Source organism: Halichoerus grypus, chromosome 6, assembly GCF_964656455.1.
Source record: "Halichoerus grypus chromosome 6, mHalGry1.hap1.1, whole genome shotgun sequence".
Lineage (NCBI taxonomy): Eukaryota > Metazoa > Chordata > Mammalia > Carnivora > Phocidae > Halichoerus > Halichoerus grypus.
The window spans coordinates 116,254,830-116,275,561 of record NC_135717.1 but is presented as its reverse complement, the minus strand read 5'-3'; the positions used below and the strand labels follow the sequence as shown (position 1 = coordinate 116,275,561).

The window sequence follows — 20,732 nt, the reverse complement described above, 5'->3', positions numbered from 1 at the left end:
CTGGTCTCCGGAACACGCAGCTTAGCTGGGCAGGGAAGGAGGGAGGTTGTAACAATAGGATTAGAGCTTTAGCCAGAGCTGAGAAGAGGCACCCCTGGGTACTGGGGAGGGCCAGTGCTGCTTGTGGGGGTGGGAGACTGAGGGTGCCCTGGCCACGGGGACTAAGTCACTGCTGTCCTAGGGGTAATATGGGAAGGCTTCTTGGAGTCAGGGAGATTCCAAGTGTGAGAGATGCACTTAGTTCAAGCTCACTCTTGGTTGTTCTCACTGGACTGAGAGTGTTGACGACAATGAGGATGACGATGATAACAGTAATAGCTAATATTTATTGAGCACTTCCCCCCACCAGCAAGCCCTTCATGTGCATTTCGTCCTCACCAAAACTCTATAAAATAGGATCTATTGTTATCAGATTCAGATGAGGAACCTGAAGCTCAGAGACCAAATGACTTGGCCAAGTTCACACAGCATCCTAGGAGGTGGAGGGCCAGACTGGGAACCAGGATGGTCTGGTTCCAGAGCCCCATTCTGGGTCTGAGGCCACATGGGGAGGGGCATGGGGTGGTTGGAAGCAGAGGCCCAGGAGACAGGAGGTAGCCAGGGGCAGACAACTGCCTGGAGCAGCCCACCACAGGCCCTTTGCTCAGGTGGGCTCCGTGCACCTGAATGTGACGGTGCTCCAGGACCCCCAGGTGGGCAAGCTCATCTTGGTAACATCTTCTCAGGGAGCACCCAAGGTCAACATTCACTGCCAGCACGAGCAGCCACCCGGCCCTCTGGCCCTCCCTCATTGGAATGCTCAGCTCAGCTCAATCTGGCCAGAGTTCTAGGCTTATTCACAGGTTCCACAGGCTTGTGGGTGACAGACTGGAAAAAATGGAGGGTCAGAACTAGGAGCAGATGTTTTGAGGGGTGTGGACAGGGTGTGGTAGATTCATTCATTCATCTCCTCGGGTGTTTATTGAGCAGCTACTATGTGTGAGGTGCTGTGCTCTGTGCCCAGGATGCCACGGTCAACAGGAGGGGCACAGTGCGTGGCATACAGTGGCATTCAGGAAATATTTGTGGAATGAGGAAATGACCTTCAGGCTTGGAACCTGAGGCTGGAAGGGACTGAAAAGGAATCTAGTGAAACTCCAAGCCCCTCCTTTTATAGATGAGAAAACTGGACCACAAAGAAGTTGAATGACTGGCAAGATAAGGGCATATCAACTAACTGTGGCCTTGGTCAAGACTAGGTTGACCAGTTTATCTCAGTTTACCTGGAACTTTCCCAGTTTGAGCACTGAAAGTCCCACTTCTTGAGGGAACCCCTAAATCCTGGGCAAATCGGGAAGGTTGGTCACCACACTGCACTAACTTCTCTTGGCTCCTGCTCCAAAGCTCTCTCCTGCGGGCCGTACCTACTTAAAACAAATTTCAGTGAGGAGGATGGATGCGGAATAGGGCCAGGAGGAAAGAAAGAGGCAGGGTCACTGGGGGGTGAGGGGGTGGGGTGGAGCGAGCCTGGGAGCCTTCGGAGGGCAGCTATCGCCAGGGACAAATGGAAGAAGAGGGGTCAATATGCAGGGCAGAGTGGGAGGCAGATGAGCATCAGTGGGGGGTTGGGGAGGTTACTTGGCTTCATGTGGATCAGGTCACAGCTAGTATGTCAGCGTAGCGGGAAGGCTGTACTTACAAATAGGGCTGGATGAACAGTAATCTCTCAAATTTGTTGAATAATCCCCTGTGATATTAGAATAATAAAAATAATCCCAATCATCTGTTCCACCCTTTACATTTTACAAAACACTTTCACACCCGTTACTTCGTTGGCTCTCCACCACAACCCAGGGAGGGAGGCAGCGGCTGATGTTATAAGACCTGCTTTCCACATCTGAAGCCCTGGGTGTTTCGGGCTGGCACAGAGTCCCGTTGCCGGTAAGGGGCAGATTTAGGACAGGACCCAGGTGTCCTGTGCCCAGCCTGGTGTCATTTCCAGCACCCCTGTGGTCCCCTTCAAGAAGACAACTCTTATTAGCTCGGAGTTGGGGGGAAGCTGGGGAGCTCTCTGCAACAACCTCCCTGCTCCCCACCCCCACCAGCATTGCCTTCTCTCCTGGATTATTCCCATCAGCATGGAAACAGGCTATAATTTCTCCCGTCTGGAAACACACACACAGCCCACTCTTGACCCACATCCCCTTCTAACACCCCCATTTAGAGCAAGAAGCTCTAATAAGGGAATCTACTCTGACTAGAGGCTTCCCCCTTGGAAGTAGAGTGTTCCTATGAAGCCTTTCGTAAACTAGAACGGTGTAAACTGAACAAGCAGTGACCATTAATTTATATGGAAGAGATTTTGAGTGTCCCAGACTCCAAAAATAACCCCTCTTAGGTTTTTCTGCTACCTTAGGACACATCTTGCTGACCTTTGGCACAAAATAAATAGAGATAAAACACAGGAGCTCACAGACATGGCTCCAAGCTGGGCCAGCGTGATGCCGAGATGCTGGGTGTGGTTCCGAGGCAAGGAGCTTGGGGGCGCCGCTCGTTGCTCAGGGTGCATGCTGCCTCAATAACAGCTCACTGCAAAGCAAATCCTGGATGCTGTGGTCGATACTTCCTTTTTATAAAAGTGAAAATCCTCTTTGGATTTCTTTTGGTTAGTGAAATCAGGTACTACTGCAGGTCTTTTGTAAAAATGAAATGGTGTAACTTGAATTCTCGACAAGAGGGGGTACCTGTATTTCCAATTTGTCTCCTGCTTTCTCTCCTCCCAATCCTTCTCCAATTCTCTGAACCCTCTTAATGCTCTCACCAGGGTCAGCAACGGGTTCCATGTTGCTAAATCCAGAGGTCATCTCCCAGCCCTCACCTTGCCAGACTCAGCTTCTTTGATATAGTTGCTCATTCCTCCACCCAGAAGTATCTTCTTCCCTGGGCATCTTGGCCACCAGCTGTCCTGTTTTCCTCCAGCCTCCATGCTCACCCTGAGTGCCATGGGGCCATCAGCTCTTCTCTCTCTACCCTTACTCCCTACGGGATCTCAGACTGTCTCAAGACTTTGAATACCATCTTTAATGCGGATGGCCCTAAAACTGATCTCCAGCCCAGAATTCCAGACTAGAATTTCCAGTTGCCTACTCAGTATCCCCATTTGGAAATCTACGAGGCACCCCAAACCTATTATGTACAAAACCGAGCGCCTGCTTTCTCCCTGCTTCTCCCACAACTTCCCCATCTCTGTCAATGGCAACTCCTCCTTCCAGTCACTCAGGCCAAACGCCCTGCTGACATCCTCCACTCCTCCACTCTCTTCACGCCCCACATCTGGCCCCGCAGCAAATTCTGTTGGTTCCACCTTCTAGCCAGAATCTGACCACTTGTCTCCACCTACGTGACGACTCCCTGGTCCAGGTCCCGAATTGCTCCCACTGGTGGGGCCCCCACAGTCAATGCTCAATGCAAGCAGTTAGAGTGATCCTGTTAAGGGTGAATGAGGTCAGATCATTCCTCCACTTGGCCGTCAGAGATCGCTCCCCAGGCCCCTGCTGACCTCACCTCCTCCCATGCCCCCTCCCCGACTCTGCTACCTTCTTGCTGCCCCTGACCATGACAGGCTCACGCCCGGGCCAGCACTTCTGCACCCGCAGCTGCCTCCGTCTGTCCCCTCGGATCCACTCACAGCTCTCTGTGTCCCCGCCTTCAGGTCTTCACTTTGTTTACAATCCTGTGTGACTGTGCACGCGCGCACACCCACACGTGCACGCGTGCACACTCACACGTGCGCGCACACACACACACAAACTCCCTACTCCTCTTCCCTGCTTTATTTCTCACCATAGCACTTCTCATCCTCTGACACACTCTTATATTTTTCTGATTTCTTTGTTGATTGCTTGTCTCCCTGCAGCAGAATTTAAGTTCCCTGAGGGCAGGGATTTTTGTCTGGCTCGTTCTTCGCCACATCCCCAGCGCCTCGAATAGTGCCCGGCACCCAGTAAGCACCCCGTTGATGTTTGTGGAAGGAGTGGAGGCCTGAGAGGCCCGGCCGGCCGGGGGGTCAGGGCTGGCCGAGGTGCTGGTCAGAGCAGAACAAAGACAGCCTCAGTGGTATAGTGAGTCACAGGGAGGAGAAGCCTCGGTGCCTAATGACCAGTTAATGTCTCATTAGGAGAAACCACGCTGAAAGGTCCTGCTCCTCCTGCCAATTATGTAAACAATGGTCAGGAGTGCATGGTGTGGTGTGAATCCCCCAGCTCTGTTCCTTGCCCCTTGTTCACCTGGGTCACCAGGAGGGGAGACGTGCCACAGGTCCTCTGGGCCCCCTGGGGTAGGATAGAGCTGAGGAGGGGCCCTCGATTCATTCTCCTCCCTCCTCTGAGTTTCAGGTGGACAGAGGCCATCAGAGGCCCAGCCCCACAAGAACTGTCTTGGGGCCTTTCCATTAACCCCAACTCAGAATGTCCTTGACCTCAATCTGACCCTGCTTCCTGGGTCAGTTCTGTCCTGTGGAAGCTGTGGTCCCCTAGTCTCTTCATCTGCCCACCCTGGCATCTCCCACCCCAGGCTGTGGAGAAGTCTCAGCACCATGACGGGCCCTCCCAGCATTGCAGCTAGAACGACAAGATGGCACTCAGAGCATCCCTGCCCAGCTGCTGCAAGGAGGATGTGTGAGAGAGGAGAGAGGCGTCAGAGGAGGTCCCAGACCCCAGGGAGGAGCCCCCTCCCCCACCCAATCCTCCCAGCCAGGGCCTTGGAAGGGCTGCTAGAATCAAATGGTCTCCTCTCTTAGAGACCTCAGCCCCTCCCTGACAGTCTCTGTCATCTGGGGGGGCAGAGCCGCCGAGGTGGATGAAGCTGAGCTTGGGGGTGGGGAGCCCAGGCTTCTTAGAGCCGAGGTCCAGCCTTGAGGAACAGGCCCCTCCTAGGCCTCACCTGTCTAGCCTTGGTGCATTCTCAAGAGGCTTTGGATTTTCTGCCTCACCCCTATCTCATACCCCGCACTGGGCACCAGACACAAATGCCAGTAGAAGTGGGTGAGTCAGCCCGCAGGTACCTCAGGGCGGCCTCATCTTCCTCACCCATCTCATTCCCTCTTCTTGGGTGCTTTCATGTAGAAGCTCATGGAAGATCAGGCAGGGCAGTATGAGGGCTTGGCTGGGTGGGATGATGGGGCAAGGTGGAGGGGCTGGGACAAAGCAGGAGGGTTGGGGCAGGGAGAGAGAAAGCAGGTCAGGCCAGCAGGTTTCCCACTGTGGCTGAGCCTCTGTGCTCACGTGGCTCTACCTCAGAGCTGGCCCTTCTTTCGGGAAGCTAAGTTCTCCTAGCCGCCTAAATTGAGAAGCCAAGCCAGGAAACTTAGGGAAGAAACTAGGCGTAGGACTTTAGAAATTAGGTGACAAGCCCAGTAGGAACAAAACTCTGCCCTGCCCAGCCTGGCCAGTATGGGGACCTCAGAAAACATCACAGTCTCTGTGTTTTAAGGAAGATTATCAAGAAGCTGTGTGGATAGGCCGGAGGCAGAGAGACCAGTTAAGAGGCCACTGCCAAGTCCCAGCATCAGGGACAGGGTGGCAGAAAGAATATGTGGTAGAAAGAACATGTGTTGGTCAGACCTGGACGTTTCAGGGCCCGATGGTGTTTGGATGAATGAAGCTTAGGTAGGAAGATGCTTTGTTTGTGGAGGTGCTAGGCCCCCAATACTGGATGTTGGCCCCTGACCATGGGGAAGATGCACACAGCCATCTGTCCTCAGCCCCTGGAAGAAAGGAGGGCGGAGACTGAGCGCTCAGAGCTGGCATGGACCTATTTGTGCTGAGGCCTCGAGAGAGATGCCCCCCACCCCACATACACTCCCACATACCACACAACCCCTCCCCCCACACCACACACACCACACATGCACCACACACCATGTTTGTACACACACACACACATAGACGGGCACACAGTGTTAGCTGCCAAAGCGGGATGAAAGCCCCATTTTCCTGACTCTCAGCCCAGTATTCTTTCAACTCTACCTCCCTGTCCATTTCACAGGGAAAACAGAGGCCTCCTGACTGACTCCCTCCACAGCAGAAGGACCCAGAGACTCTGGCTTTCTCAACCTCTGAGACCAGGCTTGTAGCAGTTACTTCCAGCCAGTCCCAACAGAGAATCTGTGTCCCCTGTGTCCCCATGACTGGCCTGGGCCAGCCCCACAGCATCTGGAAAGAGACTCCTGTTTGCCCCCACCCCACCCCTCTCCCTGCTTTTCTAGTCAGGGCCATGATATATGCCTTATCTTCTTCACAATTAGAGAAACACTTTGAAAAGCAAAAAGGGCTACACAAACCCAAGGCAGGGTATGATTTTATTTTAGTCTTATCTTTATTTCATTCAGAGCTTAGAGGCTCTTTTGCCTCAGTTTTTTACATGAGCCTGAAAGATCTTATGAGAACCTTCTCTGTTCTGCCACCCATCCTCCGGCCACTAAAACAGCCCTAACACCTCCCCTGAGGCCTCATCTGAACCCTCCAGAAATGGAGTGCTTTCCTCTGAGGGCTACAGGTGGGAGGGTGGATTGCCGGGTGATTGCTCCTTCAGGGGGAAAGTGCACTTGGTGTCCCCCTCCCGGGACTCTCCTCAGTTTCACTTCCTGAGGCACTAATCCTCAGCAACAAAGCCCTGCTCAAACCAAGCCCTTCAAACCCACATCTTGACCTGGAGAAGGTGCAAGAAGCCCCCCTCCCAGCCCCCAGGGATGGGGGACTGAAGGGGAGGGGTGGTTCAGAGTTCCTATAGGGTGCAGGGCCGAGGAGTATCTAACTGGCATGCTGGGGCAGGGAAGGCACGAGTCACTGCTCTCTTATCCAGAGCAGAGCCAGGAAGAGGTGCTCTTTAGGTGGCCACATGCGCTCTACCCAAACAATTTTCAAGATCTAGCTCATCCTCTTACCACTGTGACCTTGGGCAAGTTACTTGACTTCTCTGTGCCTCAGTTGCTTCATCTTCAAAATGGGCTACTATGAACTATTCCACAAAGCCGTGGTAATAACTAAATAAGACAATATACGAAAGGAAAAATGAAAACAGCCTAGCACCTGGAACTTGGTGCTTTCTCAACTACCATGATAGCTTTTATCCTTATTGTAAATGTTAACCTTGTAACTCAGAGCACCAGATTTTGGAGCAGAGTTCCAGGGGTTCAAATCCATTCTCTGCCACATTCTAGCTGTGCGGACTGATAAAATTATATCACCTCCCTGTGCTTCCGTTTCCTTATCTCTAAAATGCAGATAATAATAGTACCTACCTCGTAGGTTGTTGTGACTTGCAAGTGAATTAATATATGCAAAGCACTCAGAAAGTGCCTGGCACATGATTAATCAATAATATCACCTGTTAGTAGTAGTCAGTTGCAAGATTTGAACCCAGGTCTGCATGACTCCCCAGCCCGTGTTTTTAAGCACTGTATTACACTCATGCCCTTGCTCAGAGGACCACACAGGGGCTCTTTCACACACTTTCATGTACTGCTCCCCTTTATCCTGGGGCAGGCTTTCTGGCTCACGTGCCTGCCAGACCCTGTTTCTCCAGTGGCCACCTGGAGGTGCTCCCCAGGACCCAGGGCTGCGTGCAGATGCTGTTTTGCCATTTAAACTTTTGACACTCGAGTATCTTCTGTTGGCACCAGGCAACAGTGGGCCCCAGGTCTCCACTCACTGCCTCTCCTCCACTCCCCTACTCCCTCATCCTGTCCCACATCCCGGCCAAGGACACAAGGGCTTAAGGCTGGCAGCCTCTTTCTATAGAATCCCCCAGGCCCAGGCCAGGTGGGCCCAGCGCTCCCTACAGCCGCCCAGGAAGCCTACAGCGCTCTTGGCCTTGCGCTCTGTTTGTGCTTCTCTTCCCCCCTCTTCCAGCCTTCACACACACACACACACACACACACACACACACACACACACGCCCCAAAGCAGTGTCACATGGTGGAAGGAGAACGGGATTTGGGGTCTGTCCTCTTGGCTATGTGAAGTGAGCAAGTCACTTACACTCTGTGTGCCCCAGACTCCTCAGCTTCATGATGGACATGATGACGGAACACCTGTCCTAGAAGCTTGTGTGAGGATTCAATGAAAAGGTTCACCAGCTCTTTTTTTGTGTGTTACTTTAATCCTTCTTTTCAAAATTTCCGATTAAATAATATATGAATACATTCATTCATATATTTCAGTTAATATAGATAAAGCAAATGTCACTTGCATGCCCTTCCCTACCTTCCTCAGTGGTAAGTGCTGTGGTCAATTGTCTCTCCTTCCAGACCTTTCTATATTCATTTTATAGGTATATGCTATATGGGCCTCTATGACATAGTCTTGTGCAGGTATTTTGTTGTTACAGAAAGGGGACTTTATGATGTAGATTTTTCTGCAGCCTGTTCTTTTCTCATGACGGCCTATTTCAGGGATGTTTCTGCCTCGGTAGGTGCTGCCCACGGTTTATTTAACCCACCCCGGTTGCGCGTTTGGGGCTTCCAGCCCTTCACTGTCAGAACCAGCACTGCTGCACGTGGCCCTGGGCGTGCGCTGCTTGGCACACGCACACTGACATTTCTGTAGGATGGACACGGTCCCCGTGTGATTTTTTTATGCTGATTCAACACATGGTAACCCCAGCTTTTTGTATTCAGTGCCTGTTTGTTGCTGGCTCTGAGCGGGCCTCTGCCTGGCACGGCTCCCCAGTGTTTCTCAGCCTCACCTCTGGGAGGACAGCAGACATAAGCCGAGGTCCTGGACACAGCAGCCTCAGGCCAGGAGTGTGGCCAGAGGACCCTGACCGGGCCCAGCCTGGCCAACAGGGTGGACGAGGCAAGTTGGCCTTTGGCTCCTCTGTCCTCTGTGAATGACGCCCCCCCCCCCCCCGCCCCGTCCCCACCAGCCACCCCGGCCTGCTTCTCTATTAAAATGGGAGACAGATGGTCTGGATCCAGCGCCAGGGAAGTGACCGTCAGCAAGCCCCTCACTTGCTCGAGATGCCTCTCCTCGTATGAAAAACAGTGATAGTAATACCCACATCCTATGAAGTGAGCTGAGATCAAGGATTAGTGTGTGAAAGGGCGCCTCAGAGGTAAGTTAATAGCCTCCTAGTCCCCCTCTGCGTCTTGGCCCTGAGCCGTGCCCCTCCTCCCGCGCGCTCCTCTTGCAGCATCTCATCCCGTGCTCAGCTGGCTGCCAGCTCAAGCACCTGTGACCTTTCAGGCGTCAGCGGTCAACCCAGCTATTAGCTCGCAACTACGATCTTAGCTGCCAAGATGTTAACTATGACCAACATCGCTGCTCTCAACCGAGACGTTAGTTAACAATGCTCACCATCACCCAAGGTTATCAGGTTCCTTTCCCCTGCAGTAAGTGCATGCTCATAATGGAATCTCTGATAATTTGCTTTCATTAGACCGCCGGCTGTCTGAAGGCAAGCTCCCTGGAACATAGTAGGTGCTCGATCAATACTGTTGGGACTAAGTGAGCAGAAAGCCGTCAGCTGACTCGCAGGTGTGAGGCTGCCGTGCCAGGCAGTGCAGTTGAAATCTGGGCCAGGCTATCCCAGGGAGCACCACGTCGATAAGCATCCATGGCCACAGGCCAAAGGCAGGGGCAGAAATCATTTCATTCCTCTTTTCTGCAAGAGCAAAGCCTGCTGGCTGCTCTGGGAGGCCTCCTGGGTGGGTGCTCCTTGGAGGAGCCACCCCCAGAACCTGGTCAGGTCCAAGCCTTCTAGGTTGAGAGATTCAATTTCATTAGCTCACCCAGGGGTGACCGGGCTCTGAGAAATCAACGAAGCAAGCCACTGACTGATAAGCCAGATCAGCAATTTATTAACTTCTGCTGGCAGCATGGAGGTCCCTCTCCTTGCTCGTTCTCTCTGGAGAGGGGAAAACTTCCGTGGGAATCCAAATCCAAGTCAGAAGGAGCAGAGCAGAATGAAGTGAGAGAATAATAATGCTTGATGCCACATACACTGTCACACGTTTACCCTCAACACCACGCCATGGTGTGGTCATTATCACTGTCCCATTTTGTAGATGAGGACACTAAGGTCAGGCGGGTGATGGCTACGGAGGGATGGAAACAATGCTCAAATGCAAATGTTCTGACTCCAGTCCTGTGTCCTCATGCACCCTCCCCTCAACGCTGCTGAGCTCAGGGAGCCTGACCTGTGCTGCACAAGGCCCCCCTCAGCCCCCGCTGTGGCTCTCCCCATTCCTTCTGTTAAGGCTACACAGCGTCCCCTAGAAACATTTCTGCCTCCTTGATGGGCCGCCGGAGACCCCTGGGTCTCGGCAGCAGCCTATGACATGTTCTCAAGGGGGCACCTTTCCTTCTGTAGATAATAACTACAAGCCCACATTAACAGCCAGCATTCGTTAAGTTCTGGCCACGTGTCAGGCAGCAGGCCAGGCACTCTGTGCGCATCCTCATTCTGCAACCTCAGGAGGCAAGCACACTCGTCTCCCTTTTCTAGATGTGGACTCAGGCTCAGGGAGACTGCCTTGCCCAGGGTCCCGGAGCTAGTGAGGAGTGGAGCTGAGGCTGGATTCAGTTCGGGCTGACTTTCAAGCCCGTGCTCATAATCACCCCCACCCCCCCACCTTCCAGGGTGTCATGCCTTGATGTCCCATATGCTGGAGATGCTCCCTATCGGAGCCTCCGGCCCCTGGGCTCTAGTCCCTCTCCCTCTGTCCCCTTGCCCCCTGCTCCTGCCATGCTGAATTCCTCACTTTCCCCACCATGGCCCGCACCTCCCCAGGCCTTCTCAGTCTAGCAAACTCCAACTCGTCCTTCCAGCCCCAGGTAAAATGTCATCTCTCCTGGGCCACCTTCCTCCTGCTCAATCAGCCCTAATTATGGCATTTACTGAGTTTTATTGTAATCACCCCACGAAGCAGTGAGCCCCAGAAGGCAGGCACGGCATGGTGGTGTCTCTGCCAGTAAGTTGCTCGCACCAACTCTTGCCTCATACATATTTATTGCATGGTGAATGTTCCAGAGGACTCAAGGTACATAGGTCTTCCACACACAAGTGACGGAAGAGCTGGGCACAGCCCAGTTAACAAGAATGTGAATGGATCTAAAGAATTCCAAACCCATGTGGGCCAGTGGTTCATAACCTCTGAGATACTGGTGGAACTTTTGGGCTTCCTTTCTCCCAGAAAACTACACTGTGCCTGTGAAGCGTCATATGCTATTTCTAGGGGGTTCTGCTTCCTGTGCTTGGACCCCAGGGAATAGCTAAGTTGGTGTAGACAGTAGGAAGGCCTGGTGGGGGGGCAGCAGGGGGGCAGAGAGGAGCTCTCTCTAAGGGAATCACTGTTCATAGTCTGTTAGGCCAAGAAGGTGCCCTGGGAAGAGAGTGTTTCCTGGCAGGAGACACATTAACCACTGGTGCTGCTCACAGACAGCAGAACAGAATGCCTAAGCGTGGGGCCCTGTGGAGCCAGACTGCTCAGGTTCAAATCCTAGCTTTGCCACTTCCCAGCTCTGTGACCTCAGGCAAGAGCTTAACATCTCTGGGCCATGGTTTCCTCTAGGAATAATCCCTACTCAAGGGATGTTATTAGGACTAAGTGGGCTAATGTCCACAGAACACAGAGTAAGTGCCTGTTCTCTGTTCACTGTTAAATGAAGCATTTGTTCATCTTCTAAGGGCAGGGCCCTGAGACAATGGCGAGAAGACTAGGCCTCAGCTTGAAGGTCCCTTCCTCCAGGAAGCCTTCCCTAGCTCCCTGCCACACTCACATACGTCGAGATCCTTATTATTAGCCACCCTCCTGGGACACTTCCCATTTCTCTTTGGTTCCCTCATATTAACGATTACTTCCACTCTAGACTCTAAGGCCTGATCTTGTCTGTCTTTCTTGACTATTTCCCTGTGCTTGGCACATAGTAGATGCTTGGGGAAATAGGTGTTAAATAGGGACGGGAGGTGTTGAGAAAGTTCCAGATTCTGGGCCATTCCAGGAGGGTCACTGAGCAGCCAAGCAGCAGATGATGGTAACAAAATCGGGGAGGGGGGGGAGGCTGGATGGGGACACTGAACCCCCTCGGTCGGTGTCACAGTGCTGGACCTTCTGACTTCTCTCTCTTCCCCCTTCTCTCAGTTCCTGGCATTCGACACCCAGCTGCTGATGGGTAACCGACGCCATTCACTGAGCCCTGAGGAGTATATTTTTGGAGCCCTCAACATTTACCTAGACATCATCTACATCTTCACCTTCTTCCTGCAGCTTTTTGGCACCAACCGGGAATGAGGAGCCCGCCCTTCCTTCCTTCCTTCCTTCTTCCTTCCTTCCTTCCTTCCTTCCTTCCTTCCTTCCTTCCTTCCTTCCTTCCTTCCAAGAATGTCCCCTTGCTGGTCCTCTGACCCTCCCTATATTCCTGCAAGCCCAGATATAAAACTAGCTGCCAGCCCATCCTTTGGCCTCCCCTCAGCCCGATGCTCATCCTCACCCTCTGCAGCTTGTACCCAAGCATTAGGGGCCCTGTGGAACCGAGGTCACACCCTCCCCCTCTGTGCTGCCCCTTCCCCCCACTTAATCTCCCAAAGTGGACAGTCAAGGCCAGAGGCTCCCCTGGGTTTGAGGACCAGCAGGATTTCAGATGTGGGAAAGAGATCCCAGGAAGCCTAGCTGAAGCCTGCACCCCACTGAGGTTCCTCCTAAGGCTGCCACAGCTGTGTGACCTTGGGGCACACTGTCCTCTGTCCAATCCACCCCTCTGTTCTTTCCTTCCAGATCAGGCATTGACACTTATAAGGGGGTGGGAGGAAGCGGGGCGAGGAGGTGAGGCTGCTTTGCAGGTGGGGGATGTGGGTGGACCGAATGGTTGTCCCAGGCTGCCCATCCTCGCAGCTTTGAGACCAGCAGCTTGTTCTAGGCACTTGAGCCCTGGGGCCCGTGGGAGAGGGACAGGAAGCCATCTGCACTTGCCTTGGTTTACCCTCCTGGGTCATGACAGAGCACTGCTGGGGTAGGAGGTGGGGACAGGGGGCTGTGCTTCTAAGTGGGGACCTGTCCAGGGGCTGTAAGGGAAGGGGGAGCAGGCAGCCCTCTGGGAGGCATGGGCTCTGTAGTAGCACCAGTTCACCCAGACCTGCATCTCCCTGGGGGGCGTTTGAGGTTGGCAGGACTGACCTTCTCTCACCCTCTTCTCTGGACCCCCTGGGTTGTCCCCCACCCTAGGCCTGAGGCTGAGTGGAGTGCTTGGGCCTTAGAGGATTGGATGCTCTGAGAGAGGGATGGTTATACTAGCTGCTGAACCAGCCCCACGGGGAGGCAATCCTGCCCTGCCCTGAGGCCTTTCTGCACTTCTTTCCTAAACTCTCCCCCATCCCCTGCTGCCATGTGCCAGCTGATCCCCAAGCCAGGCCTCCTGAGGCCTCAGTTGGCAGTGCCCGTGTCCCTCCCCCTGGCTTCTCTGGCCACTCAGCCTGGAATCCTAAGCCCCCTCCATTCCTTATCTCCTTATCTCTCCAGTTTGGAAGCTGTTCAGCCAGAGCCCGTCCCTCCAGCTGGTCCCATGTGATGAGGTCTGGTCTCCTTATCAGCCTCCAGGCAGCTGAGAGCTGAGACTTGGGCAGGGTGTGCGTCAGCCAGCCAGCCCCCTGCAGGCCCTGCTGGGAAGGGGAGAGGGGGCCACAGCTGGGGGAAGTGTGCAGCCGGCGCCTCACAGCCGGCTCTGGGCCAGTGGAAAGTTCCCGGGTGGGGTCAGGGAGGTTCAGATACCTGGACCTTCACTTGGCCTCTCCCTTCCGGGCTCACCTCTCTCCCCTATGCTGGGGGCTCTTTTGCTCTTGGAGAGAGTGACTAGGTATGTTATCAATCTGTTTTGACTCTTCCTTCAGACCACCTTTCCTGTTTTCAGCTTTCAAGAAATATTGCAGAAGCCTTTGAAATATTGTTCCACCTTGGGCATTTGAGGAAAGAGGGAAGCAAAAACAGATGGTGGTGTTTGTGTATGAGACAAAGGCAACTGGGAGCATGGCTGGATGCCTACTGTGTGCTGGTCCCAATCCATTAAAGCAATCCTATAAAGGGAGTAGTCTGCACATGCCAATCGCAGAGGGAAAAGCTGAGGTGATGGAGAGGATCGGGAACAAGACCAAGGGCATACAGCTAACCTACTAGGTTGGGGCTAGAATGAGACCAGGTGGTCAGGCCAGACATCTCCTGATGTCTCTGGAGATTTGTTGTCCTCTGTGCCACCCCTGGCCTCCCCCCTGCCCCCAACTACCACCACCAAATTTTGTACTCTGTCATTTCCACCTTTTAGACACAAGCTGGGGAGCAGGATTCTGGTGTCTGATTCCCAGTCTCACTGCCGCAGGGTCATGGTATTAAGCGAGATGGAAGACCTCGTTCTGCACAGTGGAGGGAGAGGCGCCAGAACACTTGTTTCCACTGACTTCCTGTTCTGGTTGACACCTTTCCTCCAAGGCCCCTTCACTTCCTCTCCTAATCCCTGGCCCCAGTTCCAAAGGGCTCATTCAGCCCGGGCCTTGGCCATGCTTCCCAGAATCCTCTTGTCCAAGTCCTCTTCTTCCTAGGACAGTTTATGCAGAAATAGGATTGAGAAGCTTAAATCCAAGGCTGAGCTCTGAAAGCTTGGAGGGAGGAGGTAAGCCCTCAGCAACAAACCTGACAGGGCCACTTGGGCATTCTCAAAGCAGCGAGAATATGCCGCAGAGCCTCCTGCTCTGGGTCCTGTGAGGGATCCGGGACATGCCGAGCTGGCAGCAGAGCCAGGGCTGGGGGCCGTGCCTTCCACCTGCACCGAGGCCAGGAGGAGCCCCAGGAACACCTGGCTGGGGCGTGCGAAGGAGGAAGGGTGGAGGAACAGGAATGCAGGATTAGGAGAAACAGAATCCCAAGCTGAGCAGGTGCCACAATCTGCAGAGGAGGAAGAGAACCTGCTGGCCCCTCACATGTTTGGCAGGGGTGGGGCTGGGCCCAGGAAGGGGTAGGTTGGATTTTATAGAGCTCAAGGCAGCCAGGAATCTGACCATCTGGGATGGGAGGCCGGAGGTTTCTTGCCAAGAGGAAGACAGATCAAGAGATCCTCTGCTGGGATTGCAGCTGGGGTCCCCGGGGCACATGGAATTCCCCAGACTCCTGCCCCAATTCCCAGGCGCGTGTGTGGCTCCTGTGTCACCTGAGGAAGCCCCAGGAATCTTGATTCTTCCTCCCAGGGGAGTCAGGAACCAACAGATACCCCAATTTCAAAAAGGCCCTGCCTCTCCCTCCCCGACCCTCCTGGGACGAGGCCAGGACAGAGCAGAGCTCCCTGTGGGCTGATTTCACGCAAGCACTTTGCTGCCCCGCAGTGGCTGCCGGAGGAAAAGCAGGGCCTGGTTCTGCAGGCGGGAAGCAGGCGGGCTGTATGGCCTGAGGTTTCAGGCAGGATCTGGCTTTCATTCGTGACCCTTCTCAGACCTCCCCAGACCTCCCTCCTCATCAGCCTCCGATGGTTCCCCTTAGTCCAGTCGTTGTCACATCTCTGTCTGCTGGAATCCACCCTGCGCCGCCCGGGCCCCAGAGCTTTCTCCCAAGTGACTGAGGGCAGAGACCTACCGCCACTCACAGCCCTTCTGGCCTCAGCTCCTCCAAGCTGCCCAGGGTCCGCGCCTGTTCCCTTCCCTGGCCTCGCCTTCCCGGTCCGTGACTGACAGGAGATAAGAATAAAATTATGACACCTGAACCCTTTCCTTCGCCTGCCTTTTGCTTGTCGCCTCAGATGGCTGGGGAGTCCGTGTGAGGTTTAACTCAGATTCGATGTGAAAGGTTCACACCAGAGCTGTTTCTCCCAGCATAGCTAAGTGTGAATTAAATCTCCACACTTATCTTGATGGGGAAAAAGAAACACTGGGGGCGCCTGGGTGGCTCAGATGGTTAAGCGGCTACCTTCGGCTCAGGTCTTGATCCCAGGGTCCTGGGATCCAGGCTGGAGTCGGGCTCCCTGCTCAGCGGGGAGTCTGCTTCTCAATCTCCCTCTGCCCCTCCCCCCGCTCGTGCTCCCTCCCTCCCTCTCTCTCTCTCAGATGAATAAAAAATAAAAAAAAGAAACACGGGGCGCCTGGGTGGCTCAGGCGTTAAGCGTCTGCCTTCGGCTCAGGTCATGATCCCAGGGTCCTGGGATCAAGCCCCATCTCAGGCTCCCTGCTCAGCAGGAAGCCCGCTTCTCCCTCTCCCACTCCCCCTGCTTGTGTTCCCTCTCTTGCTGTGTCTCTCTCTGTCAAATAAATAAATAAAAAATCTTAAAAAAAAAAAAAAAGAAAAGAAAAGAAACACAGGTCCTCCTGTCAATATATACCCTTTGCAGAGGCTCTTTGGATGCTTGCACCTGTCACCACCCAGCTGGAGGTACCCCCCTTCTACTTCTGTTAGAAGAGCCTTCCTTATGTCGACCCCAAACCTGTGTCCCTAGAAGGAAAGCCTATGTTGTAGCTGGAAGGATCCCCAAGAGCAACAGCTTTAGGGGTCACCTCTCCCATGAAGCCTTTCTCAGTCCCTCCCCCAGGTGCCCTGGCCATCCCCTCCTCAGAGCCCCCCTCCCCTGTACCACCCCAGCTGCATTTTAACCTCTCCTCCTGTCTGCTTCTATGTATGACACTTGAGCTCCTTGAAGGCACGAACTGTGTCTTGTTCACCCTTGAATTCACAGGACTTATGGCAAACAGTCTCAATAAGTGGTTTTTGGATAAACGGAGGCATGAATGAACCTGCTCCAATCCTTTTGCTTTACTTAAGAGGAAACTGAGGAGCAGAGGTGCAGTGACTTGTCCGAGTTTATACACAAGTTAGTGCCGAGAGTGGGATTAGGGAAGGCACATGGGGTGATGATTACATTGCCAGGTTCTCTCAGGGAACTTGGGGCCCAGGGTGTCGTGTGGGATGGGGACATACCACACTGACGCAGTGGGGGACGTTATCTTCGCCTGTGACAAGGTTTGGGTATAAATTCAGCTGCAGCAGGGGAAGGAGCAGGGCAATATTTAGGGGACTCTGAAGAGAGAATAAATAACATTTTTAAGGCACCCACTGTGTACAAAGCACTTCCATAGACGAGAAAGATAGGAGAGGGAGAAGACAGCAGTGTTGCAGGAGAAGAAACATACACGACAGTTCCCAACCAATGAGCTCACGGTCCCAAGTTAATGCTCTTGAAAGCATGCCTGGCAGGGAAGCAAGTACTGAGGAGGTGTGGAACAGTGGCAAGGCGGGGGGCCTCCGAGTCAGGGTCTGAAGCGCATGGAAGGCTGAGCACACGCACTGGTGGAAAGGGAGGGAAGGCGGTCCACGCAGGAGGTCGGGGCGGGGTTGGCACCACTGGGCTCCCTGGCCTCCTCCTCCTGCTTCCAGCCAGCCCTTCAGCCCCACTCTGTCTGCCTTCGGCCTGTTCATTCTTCAGTAGTTTCCTAGGGCTGCGGTCACAAATTACTACAAACCGGTAGCTTAAAATGGCAGAAATAAGTGATTCTCACACAGTTGTGGAGGCTAGAAGCCTGAAATCAAGGGGTCAGTAGGGTTGGTTCCTTTTGGAGGCCCCAAGGGAGAAGCCATTCCATGCCTCTCTTCCAACTTCTGGAGACTGCTGGAGATCTTGCTGTTCCTTGGCTTGGGGCTGCCCACCCATTTCCGCCTCTGTCTTCACACGGTCTTTTCCCTTGTGTCTCTGTGTCTTGACTCTCCCTCTCCTTTCTCTCATAAGGAATACCTGTCATGGATTTAGGGCCCACCCTAAAGCCAGGATGATGATCTCTCCTCAAGGTCTTTAATTATATCTACAAAGACCCTATTTCTGAAAAAGGTCACATTCATAGGTACCAGGGTGTTAGCACTTGTACATCTCTTTTTGGATATCACTATACAACCCACCATACCATCCATCCCCTTCTGGCAGCTACTGTCTTAAGTGGTGGCCTCCAAGCACATCCCCCTACCCCCACCCCTGGGATGGTCCTCACACCAAGGCTCTTCATTCGCATATTCCCAGGCTCCTAAATTAGGTTGGAGAAATTACAGAGCTGAGCTGACCTAATCCAGCTCATAAATATGCCATCTGCTTTCACTCAAGTCTGGCTATTCCCAACAAACTAGTGTTTGCCCTCTTGCAGATCACACACACTCACCCTCTTGCTGATTACACACACACACACACACACACACACACACACACACACACACACACACAGAACTAAGATCCTTTCTTCCCAGCCTACTAGCCCCAAACCCTCTCCAAGATCTCTGCTTTCTTTTCTGGGAAAACCTTGCCAAAAGAAGTGAGCCTTATCCTGTCCCTCAATAGCTCTATGCCCTCTTGTTAGCTCTTTTTTCTCCATGATAAGGACACCATGTGCTCCAGCCAAGGGACCCAGCTGAGCCCAGTTTACCAACCGTGCCCATCAAGAGGCAGCCATGAGAGGGAAGAGGCCATTTTGGAAGTAGATTCCCTAACTTCAGCTCTCCCAGCCCCCAGCCATTTGAGTTTTCCCAGTTCAGGCCCAAGACATCATGGAGCATGGACAAACCATCCTTGTCCACATTCTTAATCCACATAACCCATGAGCATAATAAAATAGTTGCTGTTTTATGCCACTAAGTTTGAAATAGTTTGCTTTGTGGCAATAGATAACTGGAACAGAATTTGGTCCCCGGAAGTGAGATGCTGCCATAACAAAATTTAAAACATCTGGCATTGCTTTGGCATTCCAGGTGATAGGAGATGCCTGACAAGCCTCAGTGAGTCTGTTAGGGAAGGCTAGAAGGGCTTCAAGGAGACTGCAGGTGAACGTTCAAAGGAAAGTTGAGGAAAATGTACTTGGAACCTGGAGGAACAAAGACCCTTGTTGCATCATGGTAGAAAATTTGGCAAAACTTTTCTCTGCGCTAATGTAAAAAAAAAAACAGAAAAAGGACCTAATGAACTGATGGATCTGGCTAAGAAGATTTCCAGGCAGAATATTGCGAGTGTCCATTGGTTTATCTTGGCTTTGTATCCTAAGAAACAGATAGTGAGTGGAAAGTTAAAGAAGGAATTATTCTGTTTTTAAGCAGAATTTGGAGGAGACATAAAAAGCTCCATGAGAGTCTTTCGAGCCAGCAAAGAATTCTCAAAGTAATAAAGGGCCCAATGGCAAAAATCAAATCCAGGACACTATCAGGAAAACACGGTCTCCTGGTAAAGACAAGGACAAAAGTGTGATTACAAAGCCCTTTGTTAAGACCTCAGAAAGATCTAAGATGGGGCCTCATAGAATCTTTCCAACAGACGGAAGTACTCCTAAGAGTCTTAAAGGTGTTTATTGCACAGGCCCTCTGCTAAACAATAGGGCTTCTCACGATCTTAAAGATACTAGCCTTCAGCAGCTTCCCTGGGGGCCCAAGACAGAGGAGGCCTTGCCTTAGATTTATGAGTGCAACTTGTCTAATGAAGCTTGTTACTGCGCCCCAGTAAGATTCATAGAAAAACCAGAGGGTTTTTTTTGTTTTTTGTTTTTTTTTTAAGATTTTATTTATTCATTTGAGACACAGAGATACAGAGAGAGAGAGAGAGAGAGAGCATGAGCAGGGAGAGAGGCAGAGGGAGAGGGAGAAGCAGGCTCCCCACTGAGCAGGGAGCCTGATGCAGGGCTCGATCCCAGGACCCTGGGATCATGACCTGAGCCGAAGGCAGACGCTTAACCATCTGAGCCACCCAGGCACCCCGAAAAACCAGAGTTTTTAAGACTTATATTGGGGTGGGGTTCTGCACACAGCACAGAGTCTGCTTGAGATTCTCTTCTCCCTCTGCCGCTCCCCCACCCTGCTCTCTGGCTTTCTCCCTCTCTCTCTCTCAAATAAATAAATAAATCTTAAAAAAAAAAAAAAAAAAAAAAAAGCTTTGTATTGGTAGAAGCACCACCAGCTCAACCTGAAAGGGAGAGGAAATAATACAAAATGAAGAGGCCTTTGGACCTATGTCTGTCCTGCTATTATATGCCGTGTGTGTGTGTGTGTGTGTGTGTGTGTGTGTATGCAGGTAAATAACTTTAGTTATTTAATAAGACATATATTTATATGTCTTTAGTTCACATTTAGTTCAGATTGAGAACAGCCTTACCTAAGGAACCAAACCTGAGGAGCTTCACATGCACATACACTTGATTTAGATGTGATTCTGGACCTCAAGCCTAAACCTGCTGTAGTAGGGGAATGAAACTTTGGGAGATCTTGGGAGGGGCATGAGGCCAGGGGGTGGAATGGAGCAGTTTAACACAATGAGCACAGTTCTTTGACTAATGGAATGTGATGGAAGGGCTATTGTGTGTGTTCCATGAGTTCTCTGGTGCAGCAATTCTGACAGAAGTCCTGGTTGACCCTGATGGGACCTCCTTGATTCAGAAGCTAGCTCTTCACTAGACCAATCCCTCTGGCACTGGGATGGAAGGCACTGAGTGACTGGACCCAGGTCATATATTCAGCCCTGAGCTGCACTCATGGATGGGGATAGGGAAAATGAGGGGTATTTCCCCAAAGGAAAACCAGAGTATGGCTCCCAGGAGAATGCTGAATGACATATCCACCACCTTAAGACAGAGAGCCTGTTGTCAGGGAGCTCCGTCAGGTACAGAGATGACAGGGAAGTGACTGTCACATGGTTAAGTGCCACACTAGTGTAGTTAGATGAAGAGTTAGGAAAGTCTTCTCCGAGAACTTTGAGCTGGATCTTAAAGGA

The 20,732-nt window shown here is 52.4% G+C and overlaps 1 protein-coding gene across 2 annotated transcripts in view; it reads left to right on the top strand.

Moving 5' to 3' along the window:
* Positions 1–15,716, top strand: part of FAIM2 (Fas apoptotic inhibitory molecule 2) — a 32,394-nt gene extending 16,678 nt beyond the window's left edge. The window contains exons 12-13 of one of the 2 annotated variants that reach the window (XM_078075961.1): positions 12,122–12,297; positions 12,338–15,716. In XM_078075961.1, the coding sequence (XP_077932087.1) occupies positions 12,122–12,271 (150 nt within the window). In that variant the 3' untranslated portion in view covers positions 12,272–12,297; positions 12,338–15,716. Of the gene's footprint in view, positions 1–12,121 lie in introns of both variants that reach the window. The other variant, XM_036121080.2, reaches the window with a different exon arrangement.
* The last annotated feature ends 5,016 nt before the right edge of the window (positions 15,717–20,732 follow it).